This window comes from Filicampus tigris, chromosome 2, assembly GCF_054856515.1.
Source record: "Filicampus tigris isolate MCC_2025a chromosome 2, RoL_Ftig_1.0, whole genome shotgun sequence".
NCBI lineage: Eukaryota > Metazoa > Chordata > Actinopteri > Syngnathiformes > Syngnathidae > Filicampus > Filicampus tigris.
This window is the reverse complement of record NC_141218.1, coordinates 31,046,162-31,059,759: the sequence shown is the minus strand read 5'-3', so window position 1 is coordinate 31,059,759 and position 13,598 is coordinate 31,046,162. Positions and strand designations below refer to the sequence as shown.

The 13,598-nt window shown below is 41.8% G+C and overlaps 1 protein-coding gene across 2 annotated transcripts in view; it reads left to right on the top strand.

Moving 5' to 3' along the window:
- psd2 (pleckstrin and Sec7 domain containing 2) overlaps positions 1-13,598 on the top strand; it is a 39,856-nt gene that overhangs the window by 5,787 nt on the left and 20,471 nt on the right. For both annotated transcript variants that reach the window (XM_086023485.1, XM_086023484.1), the window contains 2 exons: positions 2,977-3,539; positions 4,452-5,222. In XM_086023485.1, the coding sequence (XP_085879611.1) occupies positions 3,061-3,539; positions 4,452-5,222 (1,250 nt within the window). In that variant the 5' untranslated portion in view covers positions 2,977-3,060. The remainder of the gene's footprint in view (positions 1-2,976; positions 3,540-4,451; positions 5,223-13,598) is intronic.

Below are 13,598 nucleotides of genomic sequence, written 5' to 3'. Positions count from 1 at the left end.
ACATTGCAACAACACATTGTAACCTTGTGACGAGTCCACACATCTTTACATAAATCTTTTCTCTGGGCGCATGTCCACTAACGGGACGTATAAAATACATCCTGCTGGCGTTTGAAAACCATCTGCAATTCTTGGTATTGAGCTCTACCCTGCTGTCTTATTTAAGCTCTGCCTTCCTTTCAGACTGCAGCGTCACTGGCTGTTTAATGAACCGCTCCATGAAACAAAAACTGCTGAAACAAATACCAAAAATGTTTAACGGAAGTGAAATAATCATTTCTCCATGAGAGTCTTCAGGAATAAGGTAGATACAGTAGGTCCATGGCTGTGCATTTATGAGCTTAGACCAGCTAATTAGCAGAGCTGACACTTTTTTGCCGGTCCGTCATCCATCCGCACCCTGGGCACCCTTCCGTCCTCGTCCCTCCGTCCTTATTCATAAAAATAATCGTCCTTCGACCACGTCCATCCTTGTCCTTTAAAAGCGCTTCCGTCCTTACATTCCGTCAGTCCGCAAACAAAAAGCATCCGTATACTCATAAACATTATTTAAAGCTCATTAGCTGTCTAATTTCCTATGCACATCCACTTACCGGCAGGGAGTATCGTGAGTGGATTAAATCGTTTACTGTTTAACCAACAGAGCTGAGCGTTTTATTAAAAATTGAGCATCCATTATTCGTCATCCGTCTGCAGCGTGGGTACCCTTCTGTTGTCCGTCATTCACCTTTTTTTCAGAGGGAAAAAAATAGTATCCGTCCACATAGGCCGGTCAGCGTTCAAAATGTACTTACTTACTACGCACTACAAACAGCCGCATCACAAGTAGACACTCAGATAAATAAAGTTTAAAAAAACAAAACAAAACAGCATTGTATATGCCTTTCAATCCCACAGACCGCAATGACATTGTCGTCTGTCATCGTACTTTATTTCCGGGGGGAAAAAATTGTACCCGTCTATAGGCCGGTCTGCCTCTAATTTTAAACGACCGTCCGACGGCGAGTCCGACTAAAGTTTCACATGCATAGTCGAGTCAACTAGACCCCTTTGTTGTAGCAGGCACGATATCTATTGTTGTCGCTGTCATTTGGATCGCATGCTCGGCAGTAAAACCACAGACCGGAATTGGCCTTAAATGGCAGAGGAAATTCCGCTCTGTGGTGTCCTCGTCAGTATCAGCCGTAGCAACGCCCCCTGACTTGGAGTGATACTGCAACACATTTTCAAAACAACTTATGTGGGTTGCACGTGAGTGTAAAAGCAAACATTCAACCCAAAGCAGAAGTCAACCCGAACATCTTTTTTTCAAGATTATTTTCTATGCAGGCCCACTTGTTGAAACACGGCATTCTGATTAATATTGCATTTGCGGTATATGAGCTAAGCAGCAAAACCCACCCGTTTTTAGCCATCTCCGAGGGCGGCCATTTTGTCACGTCTGTTGACTGAAAATGACATCACAACTGCTCAGGGCTCAGGTAACGACCAATCACAGCTCATTTGTTTTCTGAGTCTGATCTGAGAGCTGATGTTTTACCTGAGCTTGTAAATGAGAAATGGCAATGCAATATTTATTTAAAAAAAACCTTTTGAAACAAAATTTGAAAGGTGAATTTTATTTCAACTCCACCCTGGTAGTGTATTGATGAGAAAAAACATGAAAACCAAAACAATAACAACAGCAAAACCCACAATGTGTTCAATCGGCGTCGCTGATTTAGCTTACAATTGAGTTAGTACTCACACAAACCACACAATGGAAATATGTACAAAAATAACCGAGCTGTTTTGTTGGATTAAAATTTGGCAGATAAATAGATGCAGTATATTTTGTTTTGGAACAATGACAAAACAGGTCATAATACCAATAATAGCACAAGAAATATTATGCTATGCATCATTACTCTGAATTTCTTCTTAGTGAACATAACTTGGGGTATTTCACTTCTAATCATGGAATGGAGGATAGCAACATCATGTCTTTGTTTCGACACATTTACAATTCAATGGGTTAAAAAAATATTTTTGGATGAACCATAAAAGGATTACCATTGTTTTATTAAAAACCTGTTCTGTTCTGTGAAAAGTTCTAAAAATATTACATCCATCAAATCATATCTAATTTGAGCAAAATGTATTTCATGCATGCCGAGTCAAAAGTTATAATCTCTAAACAAGATTCATCTTGATTTGATTTGGCATTTTGCAACAAATTTTACAATCCGAATCCAATTGAACAAACAATAGATGAGTAGATGTTCACTCGTCGATTTTCATATTATTTAATAGTTACTTGATCATTGAATCTGCTGAGAATGAATGCTGGTGACATTTTTAATTGTTTTCGCTTGTGACTTACCAAATCCATCAGTGTATCTGTTTTATCTTGTAATTGTTATTCACTCACAAAAAAAAAAAAAGAAGAAAGGAGAATGCATTTCTAATTCTCACAATCTGTAATTAAACTGTGCTTATTAAAATTGCCCTTGTGTGATGATGGAAGATGAGCCCCAGTGACTGCCAAGTGAGCTTGAAACGGCACCAAAACGAAATAAACCATGTTCAAATCACATTATGCAATTTTAACAAAGCGCAGTTAAATCAGGGAAGGGAACAAACAGGGAGTTGTTATTCAGTTGTAGCAGATCTGCATCGGTAGCGAGTGCAGGCGCTTACTGGATCATTTTGACAGAATTCACTTGGGCTTTATTAAACAAACCTCTGGCTGCTTGCGTGTGTTTCACATCCTCTTTTCATTGCTAGTTTGGGACCATGTGCAAGCTGGCAAAGTGCTTCAGACATGCAGCTCTAAGTGAGGCACATCTAATCAAAGACAGTAAAACGTGCACACCCTGTGCGGCTTTGAAATGACAGTGAAAGTAACTTAATGACTGTCTACGAGTACTTTATACGAACAAATCTCTCAGGTGCAGTTTTTGCCTGTTCAACCAACTTCTCTCACTTTGCTTTCAGAGCCTCCTGCCCAGTTGCCAATCTGAAGCTCTGGTCCACCTCCCTGACCAGAGTGGACAACTGCACCCTGACGTGAAGAGCAACATGAGCCAGGAGGGGCAGGCTTTGCCGTCGCCCACCCCATCAGAGAACCCAGCTGAGCCCTTCCCGAGTACCAGCAATCTGCCGACAGAGGCTCGGAACCAGACAGGGCAAGGCAAGCCCGGTGCAGAGGTGAAGCCAGACATAGAGCCGAGAAAAGAAGACGGCATCAGTGAAGGAGGGGAGGAAACACAGGGGGAGGCACACTGTAATGCTGAAGGAAGGGCAGAAAGAAAGAAAGAGGGAGGAGAGGATGATTTGAAAGAGAGTGCTGAGGTCCATGATCAAGCGACAGACGGAGGGGAGGAGGAAGAGAAGGATGCGGCAAACGGGGATGAATGCAGAAACGATGAGGTGAGCTCAACCAGGGAGGAGGAAACACATGCTGAGGATGAGATGAAAGAAGACAAGGAAGGGGGAAAGGGTGAAGTGATGCAACCCCACACAGAGGACGAAGCAACTCAGCCCCAGCGAGCTGGACGGTTAGTTGCACAGCTCATTACCTTCTTCAGACAATTACACCAATGCTATTTCAATGTTAACGCGAGAAGTTTAAGATGGATGGCATAGGATAAAAATATGACTCACAGTCAGTTCCTCCAGCCTCCACGGCTTGGGTCAGCTGAGGCTTAGTGCACTGAAATCACCACAACTGAATCTGTTTTTGGCAGAGCATCCACTTGCACAGAGCACCACATAAGCTGTTCATCAACCCTTTTATCAGCTTTAATATCCTTAAACGGGACAACAAGCACATACACACTTTATAGTGTAATTTCTGGGAGTGGTGAGAAACATATTGTTATAACATTGCCAGCCATATAGTACTTTAGGTGTATAATGAGATCAAAGTGCCGTATGAAAATTCTGCCTTGACAAATACAAAAATGTTCTGTTATAGAGATATTCAGTAGCAGCACGTTTATTATTACGGTTTGAATCTGAGTTTCTCCTTCCTCTACAGTTAAGTAGATAGGCTGCAATGCATTTATACACAATTACACAAGCTACTTCAGTAATTATAGAAACATAATTAAATTGTTCGAAATAAAAGTCAATTAAAACTGAGCATTGTTATTGGATTCCCCCCCACCAACTATTGTTTTGGCTCTTGTGAAACTGGTGACTGGTACTTGCTGAATATTTTTAATAGTAAAATGATAATTCTGGGAAAAAAAAGAACTACAAAAGGCCTCAAGAGAAAACAAAGTAAAGAGGGGGAGGAATGTGCTGTTCAAAAAAATGTTTTCTTCAGTTTTCATTGTAGGCACAAAAAATGTTTTCTTCAGTTTTCATTGTAGGCATTCGAGCATTTGTCCTGAATGAATGATCTGATCTGCCTTATGTTGAAATCACAAGCCGAAGATGTTTTTCTCTTCTTCGTTGTGATGCAGATTAGCCAACGGCCTAAACGGCAATCAAGACCATGATGAAGTTGGCGAAGGGGACTCTGAAGGATACGAAGGGGGGCCTCACGTACACCTAGACACTTTTAGCTCTGACTTTGAAACCACTGTGGAGCAGGCTGACACAGAAGTGGAGGAGGAGGAGGAGGAGGAAGACGTGCCAAAAGAAGGAGGTGGGAGAAGAAACCAGGACAGTTTCAGTTCAGCCTTTGAGCAGATTGTTGAGCAGGTGCAAGAGGAAGAAGAGGGCAAACAGGAGACCGGCTTGGAAGAAGAGAGACAGAAAGGTCAGGTGGACAACAGAGATGGTTTCAGCTCCACGTTTGAGCGCATCGTGGAGTCTGCCTTGCTGAGAGGCGGGACCTGTTACAGCAGTTTGGACTCTCTGGATGTGCTGTCGCTCACCGACGAGACTGACAGCTGCGTCAGCTTTGAAGCGCCACTGACACCGCTCATCCAACAGAGGGCTCTCTTTCAGGGCCCCGAGCCTCTTGAGCTGGAGCTGGCAACTGTTCAAGAGCAGGAAGGGGCTGAGGCTGGACCAGATGCCCCAACCGATGAACCCAGGGATGGGGATGCTACTGGGGGCGGAGCTGGGGCTGTGGCAGGAGTAGGAGGAAGCCCACTGAGGACCACCATACCGGGCAGCAGGTCAGAGTTTGTTCTGAGTCAGCCTGGACGCTGGGCCATCCCCAATGGATACCATACTGACTCCCAGGAAGCCATGGAGACAATTGGAGCCATGCACAACTCTGTCAGGTAAGAAGGTCTGCTTAGTGTTTTATGTACTGCTACGTGCAACCCACATCTCACTTCAAGCTAACGAGACATGACATTTGACAAACACTGATAGATCTGATTTTTTTTGAATAATCAGTCTCTCTCATGCGACTAGATAAGAGACTCGACAAACAACAGCAAACTAAAACAATAAACATTGTTCGATGAATGCCTCTCAGTCAAAATTGAGCATCACAATGTTCATATAGGCTGAATTTGGCATTCAGGTGTTGAGTGAAAAATTACGGCAGAAATTAGGCCTGAACTAAAGTACAATAGATGAAAAAGAGACACTACAGTTATATACTAATATTTTTTTTCTCACCCGCCAAGGTGGTATCTCTTTCATGATCCTGCACAGTCCTCTCTCTCTCTCTTTCTTTATATATATATATATATATATATATATATATATATATATATATATATATATATATATATATATATGGTGAAAGCATATTAAACTTGGCCATGAAATGCTAATTTAATGATTCAACTAGTGTTCATGCAGATTTCACCGTGTGTCCAGTTGCAAACACATAACAAGCCTCATTGAGATCCTAACTTTACATTGCCTAAATCTTTGACTGAACCAGCAGGTGGCGTGAGGCTGCATGGGAGGCAGGGTGATGAGGCAGCTTGAGCAACAGGCTTCTGTTATTTGTTGTTTCTCCAATTTAAACCTATGAAATATGAAGTAAAGTAGCAAAACAAAAAAGGAGCTGTTTTTGTGCAAGTTCATAGGCATAACTTCAGTACACTCACTTTGGAGAGGTGACAGCTATGAAAAAAGGAATATTCCACTAAAAAAGAAGTTCCAGTATACTGGTGGAGTGACCATTTCTCACTTTTTCTCACAAGTTGGGCCTAGGTTAGAATTAATGCTACATAAATCTGAAGTTGATAAAATACAACGAAGACTGCCTGCAAATGGATGCCGACCAGTTCAGGGTGTACCCCGCCTCTTGCTCAATAATGACAGCCCAAGAGAGGATATGTGGTTTAGAGGAAGGATGGATGGAAATTAAACTGCATTTTTATATTTACTGTTGATGACCTTCATTGGTTATTTTTCTGCTGCATTCATTTACTGCCTTTTACCCAAGAGACCCGATGTTTGATCTTAGGTCACCTCACAAAATAATGGTGTTGTATGTTGTATGAAAAGAAAGAAAATGAAGCACCCCCTTCATTCACTGATGGCCTGATCATCACATTTTTATGTTGCGTAATGCTTTCTCAACAGGAAGAAAAAGACACCGTGGTAGCTACTAGCTACCAACTAGTAGCTATGGTGACCATAAATGAATCTTGAAATAGCCAATTGAACAAATATCTGATATAACTTTATTATTCTCAACATTTAATAAGCCATTCCTGCTAAAATATGATGGCTCATCTAAATAAATTACCACAATCGTTGAACAATTAAAACAAATAAATGAAATAAAATATGCCTCTTAAGTTTAAATGGCATCCACCCATCCATTATCGATACCGCTTATCCTCACAAGGGTCGGGGAGAGTGCTGGAGCCTATCCCAGCCGTCTTTGGGCAGTAGGCAGGATACACTTTGAACTGGTTGCCAGCCAATCGCAGGGCACACAGAGACAAACAATCATTCGCCCTCACAATCACACCTAGGGGCAATTTAGAGTGTCCAATCAACCTACCGTGCATGTTTTCGGAATGTGGGAGGAAACCAAAGTACCCGGAGAAAACCCAAGGAGGCACGGGGAGAACTCCACACAGGAAGCACCCGTTCATTTTAAATGGCTGTCTGTCTGCGAGTCTGACTAAACTCTCACTGGCAAAAGTTTAAAAAACAAAACAAAACAGCATTGTATATGCCTTTCAGTCTCACAGACCGCAAAGGCATCCGCAATGACATTGTCCCAGATTGTTTTTATTTCACCAATCATCATGCCGTGTGTGTGTGTGTGTGTGTGTGTGTGTGTGCGTGTGGTAACATTATTTGGCTGCTTGTGCTGCGCTTCCATGTGACAAAGTAAATACGTTCTTGATGCCGATTGGCTGTGGCCGACGAATGGACTGGGCCCACATGGGCCGGCCTGAAATAAAGGCGGAATGATGATGACGGACTGGACAATGCACAGAGCAAAACGGCATCTGTGTTTGCAGTATCTCATCCGGTTCCCTCCCTCCTCCTCCTGCATATGTTACTCGTTGCCGAGAAGGAGAAAAAAAAATTTAATTGGAGGCAATTAAGTCCAAAGAGGCGGCTCATTTACTAAACGCTCCAAGCAACCAATCATATTGTGCCCTACTTAGATGCCCCCTCGAAAAAGAAAAGAAGCGCTCATCGTGACAGACAATACTAGTGGTTAATGAAACCTTGACTTTTTAAAAAGGCCTATAAACCGTCAAACCGGTAATCAGCCCATGCTAAATAGTGAATAATTTTGGTTTTATGACAGTAACAGTTTGGTTGTGGATTTTCATTATTTCCTGTGTTGGGATTTTTTCCCCAAATCTAAACAAATCAGAGGGTGACCAGTGCCCAGAATGGATTAAGAACTGCTGGATCATATTCAGTTCCACTGCACATTTTCACCCCAAATTCAATAAAGCTTGTTTCCAGAAAGGTTTGATTAAGCAGAAACTTAACACACCTCTTTAGCAAAAAAAAAAAATAAATAAATACGTTATTGCAAAAATGTACCTTCCATCATAACCATTGCTGGTATGGATTTTAGATTAGCAAACCTTTTTAAGTCCCACAACGAGGGAACTTGCAAATGTGGAAATGTGCGAATTTGAATTTGAATTTGATGAGGTTTTAATGCTTCCACTTTGACTCCGTTACACACTGGCAAATATCTAAGGGCATGACGTTGATCACTCACATCTGCTGAGCCGTCATGTTGCTCTAACATTGTCTGTGACTTATCTGATTCAATGATTGTATCGAATCTTTTGGCCCAGCTTATGCAAAGGCCCCAAAGAAACAGTGGGTAACACCATGTCATTCACTTATTTTTAATGACCTTAATAGTACTAACCATGGCTAAAGAACACAAATGAGTGCTCCTGGAGGGGGCGGTGGTAAGAGGAGCCATATGAGGAGAGCCATGTAACCCGAACTATGGTAGCACGGCTGTTTGGTTTGCCGGGACACATTCGTTCCCCACACTGCCCCCCACTAGCGTTTCTACAGTTACAAATGGACTGGAATGCCAAATAGATGCACGGACCTCTGACATGATCTCCTTTGCTAACTGCTGGGATTTGTTTTTCAGGCTCTGCTGGTGCTTCCACAGCTCAGATAGCTTTGATAAGATGATGTGGGTCCAATCCCCAACATCTGCAGATGTTGTGCTTTAGGCACAGGCCTGCTTCCTGGCCACCAGTGCCAAAATGAAAGAGCTATTGTTTATGCAATGACATCATCGTCTTCAGCTTTCCTCTACCCAGCAGGCTTGTAGTGTGTGTGTGGGGGTGTGTGTAGCTGCCTTGCCACACATTTGACCAATTAAATCTAGAGTGGATCCATCTGGTGGGAGAGTTTTCTTTTAAAGATGGTATCGCTTTCATAATCTCAACCAGTCAGTGATGTCTATTCAACAAAGGTTTGGGGTATCAAAGAGGGATGCAAACTTTGCCAACTAATATAGTGCAAGTCAGTAAAATGTTTTTCTGTTATGGGTGGTAGACAATTGGAACCTTTTTGACATATTTCTTGAAGCCAGTATTGTTTTCTGTAATTTAAGACCGTAATGACAATTTTGGCATCTTTTTTTCCTTGTGACTCACAGCATCTGCATAGCACATGTGACTAAAAGCAAATATTTCCCCTGCAATGTAACGGCTTGTTGTCCTCTTGTCTTCCGACAACATCCTCCCCATTGAATATCATTTGCTGACTGAATTGGCATGTGTCTCAATGACTACAGGATTATCACCACGCAAATGAAAATGCAAGCATTTAATATGTACAAGATCACTCATAAAAGACCTAACGAGTGTTCGGAAGTGACACGTTTCACTGCAGAATAGCGCTTACAATTGCAAATGGTACGAAGTATCCACAATTTATCAGAACTGTGTAAGATAAGGAGGTATGTTGTTTTTTTGTGTTTTTTGGGGGGGGGGGGGGCGAACAAGAACTGGCAAGCACCGTAGCTCCCTTCTTGCCTAATTGTTCTTACCAGGCTCCATGCAGTAAAGAAGACAGCAGGCCCCCTGGGCATAAATATAAAACCCTGGCAAGCATTGCAGATGTTTTGGAGTGAGCTTTTCAACTCATGGAAATACGAAGTGAAGGGTACATTTCAAGGTTGATCCAGTAAACTACTGAGTAGCTCAGATTTATTTATCAACAAGTTCATCAATTGAGGCATGTAGCCAACAGAGATTTACTTATAAACAACACAACACGGCGAAATGTTTAGTATGAGGCAATAGGATAAAGATACAAAACACTACACTCAGAGATCCGGTGCAAAAACACCTACTATGAACCTGTAGAAGTGTGTCCTTACTGTAAATATGGTTTACTCATCTACATGTGCAGAGCATCTGCGACGGCGCATTTGCATGCACGCACGCCTTTCATAGTGCGTCTGTGCTTGGAAACATGCTGCGAGAGTGTTCCTCCCCCTTGCGTTCAGGCCTACCAGATCTAAGCCCATGCTCGGCAGATAAAAGCCAAGCACATTTGATTCCATATCGGAGAGGCAGCCCTGCCTTGAGAGCTAATCTCTTGCACGTATGCCGTCATGCGAAGGCACATGTGATAGAATCACGCAGTGTATGTGCAAACAAAACTCTGAAGAGTGACACAAATATGGGACCACATCCCTCAGTGTGCAGAATCTTTCTGTTTTCCACGCATAAACTCACACTCACATATGCATATTTCTGCATGACACTACTGGAATAAAACCTTTAATGTGATTCTATAGCGTGGCAAAACCATCCTGCGGATAATCCCCTCCTGGTTCTGAGTAAGGTAGTTATATAGATAGAGAGACACACACACACACACACACGCACTGACAGGAATAGCTAGGCCCTCACACACAAGCAGTAATACATACAAATTCTGCTGCATCCTCCCCACAGGCTCACACACACAGTCGCTGAATCATTTTAGCACTGACAGATTTATTCTGTCTATTTATAGCTGCAGTCTGTGTGTTTCACACACATCGTGAAGTCTCACTGGAACAATAACAGGTTTGCTTGAGTTTGGCACTTCTTCCACACAAGCTTTTTTCTTTGTGTCGTACAGGAGCGTGGAACTGACAATGTGGAGAAAACATTTTTCACTGGCAAACTCATTTGAACGTATTTTGAAATACATTCAAACATTTTTAATACGTTTGAATGTCACAAACATTTTTAATATGTTTGAATGTCCTTGTAGGCTAAATACTAAAAACATAGCATTTTTCCCTCCTTATGCCAGGGAGTATTGACTTGCGCATGTGCAAGTACAAAAAAAAAGCTTTTTAAATTTTTTTTTTAATTCTAATTAGCATTTGGTTTACATTAACTTATTTCAACCCACGGTCCAAAACGCAGACGTAAACATTTTAAAAATGACCAAAATGGACATTTTTTTTTTCAAAGGAACGAGACGTTATGTATCATATTAATTGACAAAGACGAAAACGTAGGACCTTTCTGCTACACTGTTATTATAGTTACTGTTAGTTAGTTTTATATATGTAAGCTATAGTTTCAGTTAGTTTTCTTTTTTTTTTTAATAATTTTTTTTTCATTTTGACGGTTTTTTTCAATTTAAAGAGGAAGTCAACCCAAACATTATTTTTTTCAAGAATACGTTCTATGCGGGCCCACTAGTTGAAACAAGGCATTCTGATAAATATTGCATTTGTGGAATAAGAGTTAATCCACTCGTTTTTTGCCATCTCATGGGTCGGCCATTTTGTCACTTCTGTCCACTGAAGATGACATCATTGTTGCTCAGGGCTCCGATAACGACCAATCATGGCTCAGCTTCAGAAAACAGGTGAGCAGTGATTGGTGGTTATCTGAGCCCTGAGCAGCTGTGATGACATTTTCAGTTAACAGAAGTGACAAAATACGTACAAGAATCACGCTTTGCATTCTTTTAAGTGTTTTAAGACCATAGAAAATAATGATAAAGTACACTATAATAACTACTACCAAAGGTTGTATTTTTCAGGGTGCTGCTGAATTTTTTTTTTTTTTTTTGTGGGCGGGGAGGCTTTATCAACTTGTTAGAATTATTTTCGTATGTTTGCATTACATGATCACACAAGGAGTTTCGGTAATGTCCTGTTAAAAATGTGGACTAAAATGGGGTTATTGATGGCTTTATTATGCTCTGCACCCTTTTTCTGGTTTGGAGAGGTTTCTAATAAAGTCACTGGAAAGAGTGAGTGCTTTGACTAATGGAGCCTTTCCCGTGGGTGCAGACATTAGCAAGCCGCTAAGTCATCCTCTGAGTTAGCTGCCATGAGAAGATCACATCTGTGCTGCACTCGCTGTTTATGAAAGACTTGAGCAAATGACAAAGGTTATCCCTGAATCATGGAACGTTGTTTACAAACTGGTCAAAGACCGTGCTTCAAAAAGTCTTTCTGATATCAGTGTGTGGACCTACAGTAATCCTGTGCAAACCACAGAGAGGCATGAAACAGATTGCTACCATTTCTCAATCCATCATTGTTGCATCTCTATTCTTATCTTCTGATATACTTCTGACCTTCCAGCTGCTTTTCAGTCATCTGCTTCTTTTTTCCTTCTTTCCATTTAATCAGAAAGAGGAAGGGGGCATGCAATGGTGTGTCAGCATGCTTTCCTGCGTTTTGCAGCTGCTAGTTCAACAATTAAATTTCATCATGTATATACTATACTGTATAGTAGAGATGACAATTCACTTCATTTCCTCTCTTGAATATGGAAAACTGACTAATCAAATGTTACATTCACATCATACAGTATGTTAAATGTCATCAAAGGAATGTGGTTTCCATATGGATTTGATCAGTTACACACATATACAGAAGCATACACACACACACACACACACACACACAGAATTCATAACGATCACTTAATCTGCTAATTACATTTCAGTAGCTTTTTTGTCATTTTTATTGTGGTGAATGACTGTTGTGACACGTTATAAAATCACAGAACACAACCACTTGCCCCTCAATTTGTGTTCGCCCTGTTGCCATTTACGAATGGGTCATTGTTCCATTTTGTGGCATTAAGCTCCTCCCCTAACTTCAACATAGTTCCTTAGAACCATCATGCCGTGATGGCATCAAAGCAATATTAAGTATAATAGTTATGCATCACATTTATATAGCGCTTTTCCGAACACTCAAAGATGGTGGATGCATTAGTCATACACTCACACATTCACACTCTGGTGATGGTAAACATTCTGTAGCCGCAGCTGCCCTGGGGCAGGCTGATGGGAGCGTGGCTGCCAGGGTGCGCCTACCGACCTGGGTACCCTTCCGTCCTCGTCGTCCCTCCGTCCTTATTCATAAAAATGATCGTCTTCCGACCCCGTCCATCTTTGTCCTTTCAAGCGCATCCGTCCTTACATTCCGTCGGTCCGGCTGGGAGTATCGTGAGTGGATTGAATTGTTTACAGCTGTTTAACTATGATAGCTATTAACTGCCAGCAACCACTGTCGTGAACTGATGATAAAGATGATGATGAGGAGGAGGACCGGAGCAAGCCAGGGGACATCACGAGAATATTTAAAATTGCGTAGTAACACAATACTATTTGGATTTGTTGCACATTTTTTTCTTTTTATTGTGTTATTTCGCAATAAAAATAATTATTGCAAAATAAGGTCATATTATTTTAGGAGGAGAATGAACATCTTCCACTTCCGGGTCATAGCTTTCAGTTTAGTTTTTTTTCCTCATCAGTGAAATAGGTGTCCACTAGAGGGCAGACTATGTCTGTGAGAACAATACTGCAGGGCGGGAACACACATGAAAAAGAGCACTCCAGTGTTGTACAGGCTTAACAAGGCAGTCTTGCTTTTTAAAAGAACCCAACACAAAACGTTAGCCGGTACTTGACCCGGTTAGGGACAATTAGAGGGACAGATGAAAACCTACCTCCGTCCTTGCTTAGTCCGTCCTTTTTAAAAGAGTTCTTGTCCTCCGTTTGACCGTCCACAAAATGGGCGTCTGTCCGGGAGATGGGAGGGACTGCCCATCTCTGGTGCCTACGTCCTCTCCGACCACCACCAAACTTTCACACCCAGCCGTACACCAGTGTGAGTGACATTGGCGGCAAGATGGGTGAATTGTCTTGCCCACGGACACAACGACACATGACTCAGACAGAGCGGGGATTGAACAGTC